Consider the following 19,150-nt stretch of genomic DNA (forward strand, 5'->3'; position numbering starts at 1 on the left):
GGTGTTGCCAGTCTCTCGATTATGTCCCATAAATGTTCAATAGGATTTATGTCGGGTAGCCAAATCATTTACTCAAACTGTCCAGAATCATTATGCAAACCACTCATTAACACTTCTGGGACTGATCACACGATGCATTGTCATCCATAAAAATTCCGTCATTGTTGGAGAATGTGAAGTTCACGAACAGCTGCTAATGGTTCGTTCAGCTGGATCAGAAGACTCGGCCATTCGAGGTAAACACAGCCCACACCATTACAGAACCACCACAACAGATTGCAAAGTGCCTCATTGACAACTCAGGTCCACGGTTTTGTGGGGTCTGCGTCACCTTCGAACCCTACTGTCCATTCTTACCAACTGAAATCTGGACTCGTCTGACTGGGGTACAGTTTTCCAATCGTCTAGGGTCCAATCGACACGGTCACGAGCCCTAACATGTGATGTCGTGCTCTTAACACAGGCAGTTGCATTGGTTGTCTGTTGCTGTAGCCCACATTAATGCTAAATTTCGCCTCACTGTCCTAACAGATATAAAGGGTTGCGCACGAAATGTGTTACCATTTGGTTTTTGAATATAAACTTTATTGTCAATACAATCTGAAAGGAACAAATACTAAAATGAAGAGCCTTCCATGGAGATTTGTTCTAACTCAGCACATCCTCAATATGTCCACCATTTCGTTTCCTAACTTCCTTCAAACGAACACTGAAGTTAGTGATTACCCTACGGCACATGTCTTCCGTAATTTCACTGCAAGCTTGAAGAATAAATCTTCTGAGCTCCATTAAATCACGTGGACGTTTCGGGAAAATTTTTTCCTTTAAGTACGCCCAAAGAAAAAAGTCACATAGATTGAGGTCTGGACTATTGGGAGGGCCAATTTTGTCTGTCACTGAAGCGACCTGGAAACCCGAGTGAAATGATCCGCATGTTGAAATGCTCGTGTAAAAACTCCAACACAGTGTTTGCAGTATGGGGCCTTGCTCCATCTTGCATGAACCACTAAGAGTTGAAGAGCAAGGCAGTAGCAAGAAGCTGTGGAATGAAGCTATTGCGAAGCATGCTCAAATAACGCTCGCTGTTCACAGTTTCTTCAAAGGAAAAGGGTCCAATAAGTCCGTGACTGGAAATTGCTGCCCACACTGTAATTCTCGGTGCATAATGTTGTCGTTCATGAAGCACTTGTGGGTTTTCAGTGGCCCAAAAGTGTACATTTTGTTTGTTAACCACAGCATCTAAACGAAAATGCGCCTCGTCTGAAAACCAAACGTTGCTGAGAGTTTCTTCCCTATCCTCCGCCCACTGAGCAAACAGTAGTCTCTGCTGCTTGTGTTCTTCAGTGAGCTTCTGTGCACAGGTCATCTTGTATGGGTACATAAGGTCACTTTTAAGAATGCATTGAACGGAGCGTCTGGATTTTCCCGGTTGCACTGCAGCCTTTCTACACAATTTCCCGGGACTTCTCTGTACAGCAACTCGTACCGCTTCAATATTCTCCAGCAGACAAACAGGCTCAGGCCGAGGTCGCTTCACTTCCAATACTGTTCCTTCCTGTACAAATTTATTGTACAACTTGTGGATGGTCTTCTTGCAAGGGACTCATTGTGTGTTAAACTGTTGTCGAAAACACCTCCGAGTCACAACAAGGCTTTTCGTTTAATGAAAAAGTAACACAATTGCCGATCGTTGCTGTACCGTCAGTCTTCCATTGTCAGCCATTCCTGCTTACTAGTCTCCTAGCGGCAGTATCGTGAAATACACATCATTTCGTAACTCATTTATTTTCCCAAGCTCTGCTGGTACTGCTGTAGAGATCCCAGCGGGATATCTAATGTGCATCGTAAATTGTGAAAGAAACAATTGGTGACACATTTCGTGTCCACCCTGTATTTGTCGTACATCCCACACTGATTGCTGCAGTTATTTCGCGCAGTGCTGCTTGTCTGTCAACACTGACAACTGTATGCACAAGCTGCTATTCTCGGTCATTAAGTGAAGGATGTCGTACAGGTAATGCTCGAAATCTGGTACTGTCAGCACTCTTTCAACACTGTGGACCTCGAAATATGGAATGCACTAGTGATTTGTGAAATGGAATGTCCGACGCATCTAGCTGCAACTACCATTCTATGTTCAAAGTCTGCTAATTCCCGTTGTGCAGCCATAACCAAGTTGGAAACCTTTTCACACAAATCACCTGAGTAAAAATGACAGTTCCACCAAAGCACTGCCATTTTATAGCCCGTGTATGTGATTCTATCCCGTCCGTATACGTGCACATCACTATCTCACGACTGTCACCTCAGTATACCGTGTGATAACTGCAAAGGAAACTGTCTCCCGACGTGCTCTCGCACTGTTTGCACAGCTTTTCCAGAGCTGTGCTGTCCCGTCCCGTGTCGCTTACATCACGATGCGCTTCTACATCTACATCTACATCTACATCTACATCCATACCCCGCAAGCTCCTGACGGCATGTGGCGGAGGGTACCTTGAGTACCTCTATCGGTTCTCCCTTCTATTCCAGTCTCGTATCATTCGTGGAAAGAAGGATTGTCGGTATGCCTCTGTGTGGGCTCTAATCTCTCTGATTTTATCCTCATGGTCCACTCGCGAGATATACATAGGAGGGAGCAATATACTGCTTGACTCCTCGGTGAAGGTATGTTCTCGAAACTTTAACAAAAGCCCCTACAGAGCTACTGAGCGTCTCTCCTGCAGAGTCTTCCACTGGAGTTTATCTATCATCTCCGTAACGCTTCCGCGATTACTACATGATCCTGTAACGAAGCACGCTGCTCTCCGTTGGATCTTCTCTATCTCTTCTATCAACCCTATCTGGTACGGATCCCACACTGGTAAGCAGTATTCAAGCAGTGGGCGAACAAGTGTACCGTAACCTACTTCCTTTGTTTTCGGACAGCATTTCCTTAGGGCTCTTCCAATGAATCTCAGTCTGGCATCTGCTTTACCGACGATCAACTTTATATGATCATTCCATTTTAAATCACTCCTAATACGTACTCCCAGATAATTTATGGAATTAACTGCTTCCAGTTGCTGCCCTGCTATATTGTAGCTAAATGATAAGGGATCTTTCTTTCTATGTATTCGCAGCAAATTACACTTGTCTAAATTGTGATTCAATTGCCATTCCCTGCACCATGCATCAATTCGCTGCAGATCCTCCTGCATTTCAGTACAATTTTCCATTGTTACAACCTCTCGATATACCACAGCATCCTCTGCAAAAAGCCTCAGTGAACTTCCGATGTTATCCACAAGGTTATTTATGTATATTGTGAATAGCAACGGTCCTACAACACTCCCCTGCGGCACACCTGAAATCACTCTTACTTCGGAAGACTTCTCTCCATTGAGAATGACATGCTGCGTTCTTTTATCTAGGAACTCTTCAATCCAATCACACAATTGGTCTGATAGTCCATATGCTCCTACTTTGTTCATTAAACGACTGTGGGGAACTGTATCGAATGCCTTGCGAAAGTCAAGAAACACGGCATCTACCTGGGAACCCGTGTCTATGGCCCTGTGAGTCTCGTGGACGAATTGGGCGAGCTGGGTTTCACACGATCGTCTTTTTCGAAACCCATGCTGATTCCTACAGAGTAGATTTCTAGTCTCCAGAAAAGTCATTATACTCGAACATAATACGTGTTCCAAAATTCTACAACTGCTCGACGTTAGAGATATAGGTCTATAGTTCTGCACATCTGTTCGACGTCCCTTCTTGAAAACGTGCTTGTGGCCTATAGTCACAGCTACTGCTCGTGTTAACAGTGAACTCCGGTTAGAGTACCAGTCTGCAAACGAGCACGACTTATCAAAGCATATTAGGTACGTGTCTTTCTGGATGCCCAGCGACGGCACTTTGACACTGGTGGAGAATACTCACGGAATTCGTGGACGAGCGGCTGGCGCAGCTCAGGCGGTAGCTCGGCCCAGCGCGCGGGCAGCGACCGCAGGCGCTTGACGCGTCCGCGCGGGTTCGGGCACGAAGGCAGCGGGCATTGCGTGTAGCGCGAGCGCACCGCCTTGCAGCGACACGAGTTGCAGACGCGTGCGCCCGCCGACACGTCGTCCTCGCGCAGTCCGTAGGCGCCCGCCTGCGCGCGCGGCAGCGGCCGCGACTGCGGGAACTGTTCCAGCTGCGCCCGGCACACCGCGCACGGGTGCGCTCCGCCCTTGTCTGCAACGTAAAGCAACACACGCCGATGAGCGCCGGTATTGGTACAGAATTCGGATAGATTCGAGGCTGCTCGGGTTTTTGTTATAAACACATAAGGAAGGGTAGAGTTATCTGAAACTAATACAGAAATACGATTGCAGTTATAAGGTATGAGAAAGAGGCAGTTGATGAAAATGGAGAATCGAGTGAATGAGAGATACAGTATTTGAAACCATCACCTATTTTGTCATCTTTGTAATTTCTTCATCTTGATTGCATAACTGTGTGCTTTGGTGTCACTGCAGAGTTGGTTGGTTGGTCGATGTGGGGGAGGGGACCGAACAGCTAGGACATCGGTCCCGTCGGATGGGGGAAGGTACTCGGCCGTGCCCTTTCACAGAAACCGTCCCAGCATTTGCCTGAGGCGATGTAGGGAAATCCTGAAAGACCTGAATCAGGATGGCCGAACGTGGATTTGAACCGTCGTCCTCTCGAATGCCGAGTTGGAAACCGCTACGTGGCTGACCACTGAATTTAACCCATAAATCACCCACGTTATTGTAATTTGTACACAGAGCAAGCAGTCAACGAAACCATGGAGAAACTTCAAAAGTGACCCCTACAATTGTAGATATAACGTCTGAGAGCACTGTGAACACTTTCAATACAATGAAGAAAGACAGACTCCGTTAGGGTTCCGTATTACGTTGATCTGAACTACCGGTTCCGACCTTTGTTACATGTTATCATCAGATCCATACTACAATTACTTCTGTAGTTTTAAGAGAATCCTCGCCCTATTGACGACATGCAGTTCGCAGGAATCTGAAGAAAACCTGTCTGAGAATCATATCAAGTAGCCCACTAAGTCTCTGTCTTTCACCCTCAAAAACTGATCGTTTGCCGATAAATCCGCCAGACAGGGCAAAACATTTCGGAGATCACCTGTATTACTATACAACCAAAACAGTCCACGTTCCCTGTTGCAGGTTGCCTATCTAATGACTTCCAAGGGCTACACAAATTAAAATTATTGATCAAATTTACCCATTTAAAATGCTATCATAATATACTCATCAAGATGTTTATCTTACGTTAAGGATTTAACACAGTAATACAAGTATTAGTTATAAACTGTGAGTATGTCTTGAGGAAGCGTAACTCAAGGCGCGAAAATTACCCAGGCTACAGTCTTTTACAAACTTTTCCTCGTTAACCCCCCCCCACCCCCCCCACACACACACAAACAAACAAACAAACAAACAAAATAGCGAAAAAAAAGTTGATCGGTTACTACATTTTCGCTTTTCATGCTCTACATTTCAGTGCCAGGCATGACGTTTTAATAATTACTTAACTCTATTCACAACACATCCTTCAGACGGTATTCAAATATACTACTGAATGCGCCTTGCAAAATTATATCGTTATTTGACCATACAGTTCAGGAGATATGACGTCGTAAACAATGAGATACGTGACAAAACAGCTTCAGCTTAACACAGAGCTCAAATTGCCCAGACTAGATATGTGAAACACACACACACACACACACTTTTATTTAAGTACATAATTAAACATTTCAAATTTCTTCACTATCCCGCAGACGTAAATGTAGCAGCTCCATTCTTGTCAGAGTGTCACCTGCAACCAACGAAGACTCGATCCACGAGCGCAAAACTAGGTCCACCAGCAGTCTCCACGTCCAGCAGCATTTCTCGCTCAATTATTAAGCCCTTACCCACCGCACGGGCATACACAGAAAAATCTGTCGTTTTTTTCCCTCTCCGGACACTCCGCCGCGTGTAGAACTGGGAGGCTGGTAATTTTTAACAAGTACCAGCAGTCAGTCACATGTAGTACTTGAAAAGAACAGAAAAAAGCAGCACCGACCATTTGGTTTCTAAATCACTTATTATCGACGCGCAAAACGCTGGGAAAAGCGCGATGGTGCGTTACAGCCGGTACGCCGGCGCGCGTAGGCCGGACTAGCTAAAAAGCGAAAAAAGGAGCGAAATCTGGCGGCGGCAAACAGCGCTGTAATGCAATTAGGGCGCGCCCTGAGCCCGCGAGCGCGTGGCGGCCCGTTTTTAATAATTGGCAGCGGGCGGTGGCCCCGCCGGTCACAGGGAATAACGAAACAGACAAACAGCACCACAGCCAGCGCCAAGTTAATTTGCAGCGTCAGGCGTATCGGCTGCTGCTGCCCGCCCGCCCGAACTCAATTATGCAGCGGACGCCGCCTCCGTCCGCTATGACCCGAGTGTCACTCGCAAGGCAACCGTTTCCAACCGCCACATCAAGCAAACACCGCCAATCTCCCGTTCGAGGCCACAAAACTGACTTCCATTCTTCTCCTGAAATGCACTGTACACGCACAGGAGAAAAACGTTATATGATTCTCCATCCACTCCCCCCCCCCCCCTCCCGATCCCCCCAGCTTCACAAATTCAGCTACTCAATAATGGTCGTGCTTTCTTCGTCCTTCTAGCTCATTAGTTCCCAACATTTCTATTATCCCTGAGTGCAATCAGATATTAGTATTACCCAGTTTCCCACCACAATCATTAACATTAGCGCCTAACTAGACTTTAAAGTGACAAATAATTTTCTTCGAATTTATATTTTTAAAAGATCACTATAACTGACATTTAGAAAGAAAGCTAACCATCCTCTTGAAGATAGGCACTTCTTACAAAACATACTTCCTCTGCACCACTCCTCTTCCTAGCGACACCTGCTTCACGCACACCCTGCATCTCATTTAAAATCAACCAGGTTAAAATGTGTGCACTGTACCTACTGCTCGTAAATCATTTGCTTGCTGGACTCCTTACGTACGAACTGACAGAAATTGGAAGACTTCAGACAGCCAATGTTTTGTCTACGAAGACTGCCACTAACAACAACAGCAACAATAATAATGATAGTAACAACGACGACGATAATACTATGTAAGCCATAGAAAAATGTAGTAGCCAATACATAATTATTGTTGTGCTGCGCTGTCAATTAATTCGTTTATCCGTTGCGAAGTTCATAAAGAAGCAATTTCTGGTCCAGTGCCGGAACGACCTACAAGACGACAGCGTGTGTGATGTTTATGTATCAATTAACTGTTACAGATGCGTGGTAAACCGATGGACGACGGATGTGTCTATTTTGGGCTTTGTTTTGCCGTCCACGTGGAAGTTCCTTCAAGGCACTTACCGTATCTTGGTGAGATCTTGAGTTATGAGACATGTTCTGCCCGAAATATCATTAAGTTATCTTGGGTATATCTGTGACATTCACGCAATACAAGTGGATACCAAAAACGTGGCACAGCCGTCTTTAATTGCAATACGTCTCATTCTTGACCGTCACATACCAACTCCGGCCCATCACCCTTGCCCTCTCTTTGGCGACGGTGCACCTAATAATATAAGGAGAAAAGCTTCTAAAGAGATGCAAATAGGCCGGGGTGGCCGAGCGGTTCTAGGCGCTACAGTCTGGAACCGCGCGACCACTACGGTCGCAGGTTCGAATCATGCCTCGGGCATGGATGTGTGTGATGTCCTTAGGTTAGTTAGGTTTAAGTAGTTCTAAGTTCTAGGGGACTGATGACCTCAGAAGTCCCATATCGCTCAGAGCCATTTGACCCATTTTGAACGAACCTACTTCGAACTGGAGTCTCGGAATACAAGAATAAAATAACACATACCCCTTTGGAGAAGCACAAAACGCCAAACAAAATCCAATATAAAAAGAAGGGCACGTTATGGCGGATAACGTATTGAAAAGGATGGGGCGTCGTTTTATTCAGGCTATGCAATACGTTACAGTTGCCCACGTAACGCAAAAACATACTCCACTTAATGTAGTTAACTGCTGATTTGTAAACAGGTGATGTTATTATGGGTTTCCCTTTCGTAGGACAGCCACCATTGGCTGGTAATATACAACCGCGGACACACCAGTGTGCAAGTCAGGAATCAGCATAAGACACAGATCTACTGCTGCTTCGGTTACCCAAATGATATTGTCCAACCCATTGTTAACAGGCGACTTGGCAGAACGAGTCCAGTTCATTCACATTCAACTATTCGTTTTACACTGTACGAGAGCTGTTTGTTACAGGGAGTGCGCCGTCTCTTAGATGCGTGGTCAGCGCGTCTCACAGCCATTTAGCGGGCCCGGTTTCGATTCCCGGCCGAGTCGGAGATTTTCTCTGCTCAGGGACTGGGTGTTGTGTTGTTCTAATCATTGTCACGCAAGTCGCCCATTGTGGCGAAAATACTTGCAACACGGCGGCCAAACTTCCCCACGAGGAGACTCCCGGCCATCAATGCCATACGGCTGTTTAATTTCATTTGGTACAGAGAGACGACTGTCGCTCCTTAAACCAAACCTCGTACGACACGCTTCTACTTTCTTCGTCGTCCTTGTCAACACAAGTGTTACCTGCGAAGATTCGCCGGCCGGGGTGGCCGAGCGGTTATAGGCGCTACAGTCTGGAATCGCGCGACCGCTACGGTCGCTGGTTCGAATCCTGCCTCGGGCATGGATGTGTGTGATGTCCTTAGGTTAGGTAGGTTTAATTAGTTCTAAGTTCTAGGGGACTGATGACCTCAGAAGTTAAGTCCCATAGTGCTCAGAGCCATTTGAACCATTTTTTTGCGAAGATTCTCTAATGAGTGCATTTCTAATATCTGGGAAAATTAACATAAGTAATGAGTGAATACTAGTTCGTAGATAATAACGTGTTTAAAATCAGCTAGCAAATCTTCGCGTGGCTCTTTTCCTGCATTATATTGAAAATAAAAATTACGGGAAAGGTAAAAACGTCAACAAATAAGCTCAAAAACAGTTCATTACTTCCAGCAGACGTGTTGGCACAAACGAACGTTAAAGAAAGTGCCGGAAGAGACGAGAGGTACGAAAGGTCTCAAGGAGCCGAAGGTGCCGGTCTGCATTCCGAACCAGCAACGGCCAAGCGACGCCACTGATAGCACGACTCTATTTCAAGACCGACATGATTTCTGCACTGATATCGCACGTGGGTAGCTAAGATTATCACTTCGAACATCAGCATTCTTTGGTATTTCTCTACCTCTCGTAAATCCTTTTCTATGACAAGAATTGCTGCGAGAGTAGTATTTTAACAAAAGCACGGGAGTTGTGAAATGTTTCCACGGGAGACAATCGCTTGCACTGCGTAATGGTTTACATCGTCTGACCACTTTAAGCGAATGTTTAATTATATCGTACACAGAGTAATGACTTTTAGAGTGTGCACTTGACATCGCAACCAAATCTTGCACAGACCTACATGTTTCGTAAATAACGTTGTGAATACATTTAGTAAACTCCAAAATTAAATCGAAAAAGAAGAATCTTGTAAGATATGTGCCAATACTATTATAGGAGTAGACTCTGAGCAAAGAGGAAGTATTCCTTTACACGCGGCACGATGTGCTGTACAAACGAGCAATGGCATCAACAAATTCGTTAATTACTCCATTCCACGAGATGATGAATTTCGCAGCAGATTACATTTGCCAACTTTTACAAAGTGCTTTTAAGGTGAAATGAATGTGTAGTAGGCGAATTGACATTCCGAAGTATTCATTGGTTTTATCCCGCAAAATTTCTCTCTCGCGTACTAGCAACATCGGTTCCTAAGAATCAATATTCAATTCGGCACTCATGTAAACGCAGATCCAACTGACGTGACTGCGAGTTCGCCGGCTCGTGAACAAGTAAACACATAACAAAAAGATACAATGATGACAACACAGCACAGTGCACCTTCTGCCTCTGATATGGAAATCCGGCGCCGCATCCAGCGGCTTGATTGGTGTTTTAGGCGTGACGGCTCGTGGACAAACTTTCACATTAATCACTGTATCCGATACCAGTCCGGTAAATTTTACGCAATGGAAATTGTTCTTGTACAAAAACCGCCAACAGGTATCACTAAACTACATTATATTTTGTTTTAGCTTCGTCCATTTAGGATAGCTGTCAGTCATTCCATCAGCGTTTCATTTTCTGAATATATTGCTTTTAATTGCAGTATTGGAGATACGTGTGAACTGCACATTGTGCCCTTGACCGCCACGTCTCCTCCAGTTGTCACCACGTATTGATATTAGTTGTTCACATCGTGGAAAGCTAAACCCGTCATTCTGAGTTGAAGCGTGAGTCACTTTTTAACGCAACATATAAGTCACTTAAAGAGAATTAAAAGGCGACAGAGAGGAACCTGTGAGCGAGGGAAATTGGGCCTTCCTGGTCATACAGCCATTTACTGTACATGATACAGATACGATGATCAGCATACCAATATACGAAAATCGTCAAAATCGTGAAAAATTTGGACCTATGAAATGTAGACTTTGTCCAAACGAACACCAAAACCTTCCGCGCTTTTTCCCTCGTTTCCTTGTAATGCAGGAAGCGACGGTGATAGTCGTGTGATTACAATCCAGCCCATAATCTGGACGAAACTCTGCCGCAAGCGACCAGCAAACGCGATAATGCAACGATAGCGGCGGCACCACTACTAGCTCAAATGAGAATTCCAACAAGACAATTTTACGTCGCATGCTAATGTAGAATTAGAAATTCCTAAATTTTGTTAACTCAACAACGATACTTAGACAAGTGATTATGATCAAGTATATTAAATTTAATGCACAACTGTCAGAGCTGAGAATTCATACAACAATTCATCTTGAGGTTAAAGCTCACTTTTTGTTCATGTTTCTCTCAAATATGTTCTAGAAAAAAGTATTCTGCCTTCAGCAAACACCATTCCAAAACACATTTATCTGAAAGCAAACACGGACAAAAAACAAGCTTTAATCTCAATATCTCAACGCCACTTCAGGCATTTCCGACTAGGCTCTACAACAAATTCGGAAGCAATACAGTAAAGCTGTGAATATAATGACCATAACCGCAAAACTGTATATATTTATCATGCATATTTTTACGTGCTGCTGGTAGTAATGTAAAATGCCTGGGGCAAATGTCCAGAATAAATACCAGGGAAAATGTCCAAAACTCATTGATGCCCGTGTATTTCTGCATTTTAAAGATTTATCGATAAGCGGCATTTATAAAAAAAAGAATTCAACTCATATTTTGTATTGGAAAATGTGTTTTGCAACACTGCTGCTTTAGTGGTTGAAAAACCAAGTTGGAAACGTTGTTTGAGAGTTGGGAAAGAGTTGTTAGGGGAAATAAATTGGACTGAAACGTAACTGTACATTTTTAATGAGATCAGTTCTTGGGGTAGTACATAATAAAAACAAAAAGAATACTCAAGTTTAAAAGTAAGTTTTGAAATAAAGTATAGTTTATATTAAGTAGGCAGCCTGTAGGTAGTATTTTTTACATATACTATACTACTGTAAAAATATCACAGTAAAAAAAAGTTTATCCATTATGCTTTTAATTAGAGATGTGCCAATTCCGATTGTTGATGTTGTTGTGGTCTTCAGTCCTGAGACTGGTTTGATGCAGCTCTCCATGCTACTCTATCCTGTGCAAGCTTCTTCATCTCCCAGTACCTACTGCAACCTAAATTCCTTCTGAATCTGCTTAGTGTATTCATCTCTTGGTCTCCCCCTACGATTTTTACCCTCCACGCTGCCCTCCAATACTAAATGGTGATCCCTTGATGCCTCAGAACATGTCCTACCAACCGATCCCTTCTTCTGGTCAAGTTGTGCCACAAACTCCTCTTCTCCCCAATCCTATTCAGTACCTCCTCATTAGTTATGTGATCTACCCACCTTATCTTCAGCATTCTTCTGTAGCACCACATTTCGAAAGCTTCTATTCTCTTCTTGTCCAAACTATTTACCGTCCATGTTTCACTTCCATACATGGCTACACTCCATACAAATAATTTCAGAAATGACTTCCTGACACTTAAATCTATATTCGATGTTAACAAATTTCTCTTCTTCAGAAACGCTTTCCTTGCCATTGCCAGTCTACATTTTATATCCTCTCTACTTCTAACATGATCAGTTATTTTGCTCCCTAAATAGCAAAACTCCTTTACTACTTTAAGTGTCTCATTTCCTAATCTAATACCCTCAACATCACCCGACTTAATTCGAATACATTCCATTATCCTCGTTTTTCTTTTGTTGATGTTCATCTTATATCCTCCCTTCAAGACACCATCCATTCCGTTCAACTACTCTTCCAAGTCCTTTACTGTCTCTGACAGAATTACAATGTCATCGGCGAACCTCAAGGTTTTTATTTCTTCTCCATGGATTTTAATACCTATTCCGAATTTTTCTTTTGTTTCCTTTACTGCTTGCTCAATATACAGATTGAATAACATCGGGGAGAGGCTACAACCCTGTCTTACTCCCTTCCCAACCACTGCTTCCCTTTCATGTCCCTCGACTCTTATAACTGCCATCTGCTTTCTGTACAAATTGTAAATAGCCTTTCGCTCCCTGTATTTTACCCCTGCCACCTTTAGAATTTGAAAGAGAGTATTCCAGTCAACATTGTCAAAAGCTTTCTCTAAATCTACAAATGCTAGAAACGTAGGTTTGCCTTTCCTTAATCTTTCTTCTAAGATAAGTCGTAAGGTCAGTATTGCCTCACGTGTTCCACCATTTCTACGGAATCCAAACTGATCTTCCCCGACGTCGGCTTCTACTAGTTTTTCCATTCGTCTGTAAAGAATTCGTGTTAGTATTTTGCAGCTGTGGCTTATTAAACTGATTGTTCGGTAATTCTCACATCTGTCAACACCTGCTTTCTTTGGGATTGGAATTATTATATTCTTCTTGAAGTCTGAGGGTATTTCGCCTGTTTCATACATCTTGCTCACCAGATGGTAGAGCTTTGTCAGGACTGGCTCTCCCAAGGCCGTCATTAGTTCCAATGGAATGTTGTCTACTCCGGGGGCCCTGTTTCGACTCAGGTCTTTCAGTGCTCTGTCAAACTCTTCACGCAGTATCGTATCTCCCATTTCATCTTCATCTACATCCTCTTCCATTTCCATAATATTGTCCTCAAGTACATCGCCCTTGTATAGACCCTCTGTATACTCCTTCCACCTTTCTGCTTTCCCTTCTTTGCTTAGAACTGGGTTTCCATCTGAGCTCTTGATGTTCATACAAGTGGTTCTCTTATCTCCAAAGGTCTCTTTAATTTTCCTGTAGGCAGTATCTATCTTACCCCTAGTAAGATAAGCCTCTACATCCTTACATTTGTCCTCTAGCCATCCCTGCTTAGCCATTTTGCACTTCCTGTCGATCTCATTTTTGAGACGTTTGTATTCCTTTTTGCCTGCTTCATTTACTGCATTTTTATATTTTCTCCTTTCATCAATTAAATTCAATATTTCTTCTGTTACCCAAGGATTTCTACTAGCCCTCGTCTTTTTACCTACTTGATCCTCTGCTGCCATCACTACTTCATCCCTCAAAGCTACCCATTCTTCTTCCACTGTATTTCTTTCCCCCACTCCTGTCAATTGTTCCCTTTTGCTCTCCCTGAAACTCTGTACAACCTCTGGTTCTTTCAGTTTATCCAGGTCCCATCTCCTTAAATTCCCACCTTTTTGCAGTTTCTTCAGTTGTAATCCACAGGTCATAACCAATAGATTGTGGTCAGAGTTCACATCTGCCCCTGGAAATGTCTTACAATTTAAAACCTGGTTCCTGAATCTCTGTCTTACCATTATATAATCTATCTGATACCTTTTAGTATCTCCAGGGTTCTTCCATGTATACAACCTTCTATCATGATTCTTAAACCAAGTGTTAGCTATGATTAAGTTGTGCTCTGTGCAAAATTCTACCAGGCGGCTTCCTTCTTCATTTCTTAGCCCCAATCCATATTCACCTACTACGTTTCCTTCTCTCCCTTTTCCTACACTCGAATTCCAGTCACCCATGACTATTAAATTTTCGTCTCCCTTCACTATCTGAATAATTTATTTTATTTCATCATACATTTCTTCAATTTCTTCGTCATCTGCAGAGCTAGTTGGCATATAAACTTGTACTACTGTAGTAGGTGTGGGCTTCGTATCTATCTTGGCCACAATAATGCGTTCACCAAGCTGTTTGTAGTAGCTTACCCGCGTTCTTATTTTCCTATTCATTATTAAACCTACTCCTGCATTACCCCTATTTGACTGTGTGTTTATAACCCTGTATTCACCTGACAAGAAGTCTTGTTCCTCCTGCCACCGAACTTCACTAATTCCCACTATATCTAACTTTAACCTATCCATTTCCCTTTTCAAATTCCGATTAACGAGTGCAAAAACGCCGGTTCTCTAGGAATCGACTAGTATCGGAATCGAACGATTCCAGCGTCTTCGGAATCCAGTCTTCGTTATTAAAGCTTTTGATGTTAGTGTTCTCGTTTTACCTTCACGGCAGTGTAGCTATACGAAAGCAGATAAAGAAAGGAGCAGAACAGAAAACTATCAGTTTGTCTCAAGTATCACTACACCTGACGATAAAAAAAATTTCCAGTGAAAACAGTTAATAAATTAAGTATACATTTATTATTAAGAAGCCGGCCGCGGTGGTCTCGCGGTTCTAGGCACGCAGTCCGGAACCGTGCGACTGCTACGGTCGCTGGATCGAATCCTGCCTCGGGCATGGATGTGTGTGATGTCCTTAGGTTAGTTAGGTTTAAGTAGTTCTAAGTTCTAGGGGACTGATGACCACAGCAGTTGAGTCCTATAGTGCTCAGAGCCATTTGAACCATTATTAAGAACACATGATCAATAATGATTCTTCAGTGATATTATGAGATTTGGCACGAATTAAAGTGTGTGTTACATTACAAAGCGATGACCTAAAGATAATGGTTTTTTTCCCAAATACCCGCGTATCACTACACAGATGTACAACGCGGTGTGTGTGTGTGTGTGTGTGTGTGTGTGTGTGTAGGGGGAAGGGTGAACTGGTTAAAATGAAAAGGACATTGTAAACGAGAAGCAGCTGTCAGTAACACGCGCCCTTCCTTGGTACATCAAGTTTGAATGCTAGTCTTCCTTTTCTTCGTAATAATGGCTCTGAATGATACACGTACGTTTAAGTGAAAACATTTACTAACTTTTAATATCAGGAAAATCATCGCATCTCTTATTTTAATTAGCAAATTACACATTCTAGCAGTAAAAACTCTAAAAAGCGCTTTTTTAATAAATGCCCGAAGTTGCTTTGGGTAAATTTCCGGGCAAATGCCCATTAATAAATTTGCCCGGCCCACATCAGTAGTTATTGGAAAAATAAAATGAGTCCACTGAGGGTGACGAAACTTCACCGAAGCACTGATGGATGAAAAAGAACCAAGTAGCGTTTGCTCAAGGTAGAATATTTTTTTTCCAAAACACACTAATGCCAAATTAAATAATAGATAGCATGGAGTATTTTAGGGAAGCTGAGCAACCGATGCGTAAATACAATGTATTACCATTCCGAGGCGACACCAAACCGCAGCCGGCCGCGGTGGTCTAGCGTTTCAGGCGCTCAGTCCGGAACCGCGGGACTGCTACGGTCGCAGTTTCGAATCCTGCCTCGGGCATGGATGTGTGTGATGTCCTTAGGTTAGTTAGGTTTAAGTAGTTCTAAGTTCTAGGGGACTGATGACCACAAATGTTAAGTCCCATAGTGCTCAGAGCCATTTGAACCAACCAAACCGCAGTTTACGTAAGTGACTATTAGTTTGGTGGGTGAAGGGCTCTTCAATTACTTTTCTGTTTCTTTTTCTTCTTACCTGGTATTCCATGACTTAATTTCCTCGTCTTCATCGTTTCGTTCTTACGTACAAGTTTTCGTTTTTCAGCTATAAGTTGTCGTTTAAATTCCTCACCCTCGTGCTTCGCATAATACTGCGTGTCACCCTGCTGCGTAACCACGACACACACACACACACACACACACACACACACACACACACACATAGTTAGCACTGAAGTTTCGTAGACAGAGATTCCACGCCCCGTCACATACCTTGTGACAGTTTATTAATTCTAGTAATTCCCAGGCGACTCCGTCGAGAACGGCGCCAAACCCCACGTGGGGCGGTGACGAGGGAGATGCTAGTGGTACCTGCGTGATTCAGAGTACATCTGGACATATTCTCGCGTGCAGCCAATAATCCGCTACAGCACTGCGAGTGAACCGTCTCTCGTGACAGCTGAGCGCTGCCCACGGGCCGAGCCGTCACTCAGACGCCTAATCGAGGCCGCTTTTTCCGCCCTGAATTATTAATGGCGCCGCAGAGGGCCCCACAGCCGCTGTGGCCACTGCGCGCTAGACTGCCCGGTGATGAGGAAGCGGACGCAATGTGGACACATTTCCACTACGTTAACCGAAACCGAGATACTTGCTCTCCACACTGACACGCTCGCTCTCCTGTTCCTCACTCGTCTTCGTATCAGACACTACCCAATGACACATACCTATCTCTTGCGGCACGAAGATCCACCGGAATGCGCTTTTTGCAGCGCACCATATTTTAGTCTTCTGTGCTTTACGAAAATGAAATGATCATATGGTTCAAATGGCTCTGAGCACTATGGGACTTAACTACTGTGGTCATCAGTCCCCTAGAACTTAGAACTACTTAAACCGAACTAACCTAAGGACGTCACACACATCCATGCCCGAGGCAGGATTCGAACCTGCGACCGTAGCGGTCGCGCGGCTCCAGACTGTAGCGCCTACAACCGATCGGGCACACCGGCCGGCAAATGATCGTATGGCATTATTGACCGGAAGACCCCCTCCAGGTTTTCAGCCGCCACTTCGATTACCTCAATTTTAAGCGATGTCGAAACAACAGCAAGTTTTGTTGACATGTTTTGTGGCATCAGAACTCCTGGGCAATTTAATTGGAGAAAGGTTTTAATATCATTTGGGGCGGTTGGCTCATGCTATCAGTTTCGCGATCAACCAACCATTTGGATAACATCCACTGTTTTATTAATACCATTAAGACAACGGTATGAATAGATATACTGGAGAACTTACTATTGTGGCTGTAGTTATATGGCCTTTGCTTTCCGTTTTGACAACATACACTCATACACCACTCATACACCAGCACCACGATAGTGAGAAAGGACAATGATGATCACGCTGTTTAGCGCCCAACAATTTTGAATCGATATATCCATCCACCCATCTTTTGCGTGAAGCTCCAGTACTACTCTCGATACCATGAAAGACAGTACGTCTGCATAAAATTCTGTAAACTTAATGACGAAATCTCAACAATATCTGATCTCGAGAGGAGCCGTTTCGCGAAGCAAACAACCGACATCGTCATAAACGGATTAGGGCAAAAGATACTTCCTGACAGCGGATACTGAGACATGTAAATAAAGTCCCTGCAATCTATCTGTGAAATGAACGTGAAGCAACTACGTATATGGCGTCCGAGGGCAATAGTGTCACAGCCAGGGTTGTACGTGTACTCCAGAGCTCAAGTCGAGTACTCGAATGCCTCATCCGAGAACAAGACCTCCCGTTGCAGGGTGCACACTGCCTCATGTCGGCAACACTAGGAAACACTTGCTAGTTGTTCTCGTAAAAATTCTACGAGATGTATTTGATTGTTTTTGGCTGTCGAGAACAGAGTTCTTGATTCTGTGCATCAATAGTTCCAGCTACGCTATGTTACAGCACCGAGTTCTGTCTGGGTGCTGTCAACCGCGGTGCGTACAGAGAGAACGAAAATTACCAGGAATAAACATGAGGAGTATGTAACACATGTGAAAAGGTCACATCAACTTAGACGCGAAAAAGTATAAGAATATTTCCTATGGTATATACGAACCATGGCACTGACTCTTTACCACACCTGTTGCCAAGCTCGTCACTGTCTTTAACGTAAGTTTTTATCAACACAACCGGAACAAGCTCATACAGTATTACATTACTACAAAAATCTTCACTGTTTCTGAACTGTTATTCTCTCACGCTGGTGTCTGTTTCAGGCTGAAGCTAGATCTAAAGTAATTACGGCGGATATAAACAGGTAATTATCTTTTTGCTTTGAAGATAAAAATCTGCAGTCCTGGCATAAACTAAATCACCGCGACACAGTACCGAGGTACCATTGATATAATTCCGGAACTCTTTGTCCCCCCCCCCCTCCCCGAGGTGATAATGAAAACTTTACTACTATACCTCGTAAGTGTAGCTTCGTAACAGTCCGACTCTTAAAGAGACATTCACGAACAGCAATTCGATGCATATTATCAGAAGGCCGCATCGATTGACGGGGGACTTATCGTCACAGTCAGTATCAGCTTTGTCAGCTAAAACTACATCTTCATCTAGACTCTGAAAGCGACGTTTCATTGTGAAGCGGAAGGTACTTCAAAAATACCGCTCTAATTTTCCGTTTTCCTGTTCAATCTGCGATTGGTGCGAGGGATGAACGGCTGCCTGTAAGCCTAAGTTTATCTTAAAAGCACGAATTTGTCTGATTTTTCTCGTTATAGTCACACAGCGATATTTATGTTGAAGTATTACGTTGGCTAACTGCTCGTGAAAAGTGCGATCTCCAAATGTAAACACTAAATCTCTCCGCAATGCTCGTTGCTTCTCTTGAGGCGTCTGCTGCTGGAATTTGAGGCACATTTCCGCAACGCTTGATAAACAAACCCGTTACGAAGCGTGCCATCCTTCTTTGGATCTTGTCTATTAACACTATGTCAAATTAAAAAAATACGAGGAGCGTTCAATAAGCAATGCTACACTCTTTTTTCTTTGGCCAATTTTGGCTCAAAAATGCAGAATTTGTTGTGGGACATCGTGGAATATCAGCCCCTATAAGTAGTCTTCAAAACGGCGTTCCTAACTGAGGCGCGTTCCAAGCAGAGAGCTCGCAGATATTCGTAGGCGCCTGCAGGATATCCACGGAGACCTGGCAGTGAACAAAAGCACGGTGAGTCGTT

General features: G+C 43.7%; 1 protein-coding gene across 2 annotated transcripts in view; it reads right to left on the minus strand.

Annotated features, from left to right (window-relative positions):
• The window catches only part of LOC126203504 (nuclear receptor corepressor 1-like), a 395,459-nt gene that overhangs the window by 29,475 nt on the left and 346,834 nt on the right, over nucleotides 1–19,150 (minus strand). For both annotated transcript variants that reach the window (XM_049937831.1, XM_049937830.1), the window contains exon 12: nucleotides 3,922–4,215. In XM_049937831.1, coding sequence (XP_049793788.1) covers nucleotides 3,922–4,215 — 294 coding nt within the window. The remainder of the gene's footprint in view (nucleotides 1–3,921; nucleotides 4,216–19,150) is intronic.

This window comes from Schistocerca nitens, chromosome 9, assembly GCF_023898315.1.
Source record: "Schistocerca nitens isolate TAMUIC-IGC-003100 chromosome 9, iqSchNite1.1, whole genome shotgun sequence".
Lineage (NCBI taxonomy): Eukaryota > Metazoa > Arthropoda > Insecta > Orthoptera > Acrididae > Schistocerca > Schistocerca nitens.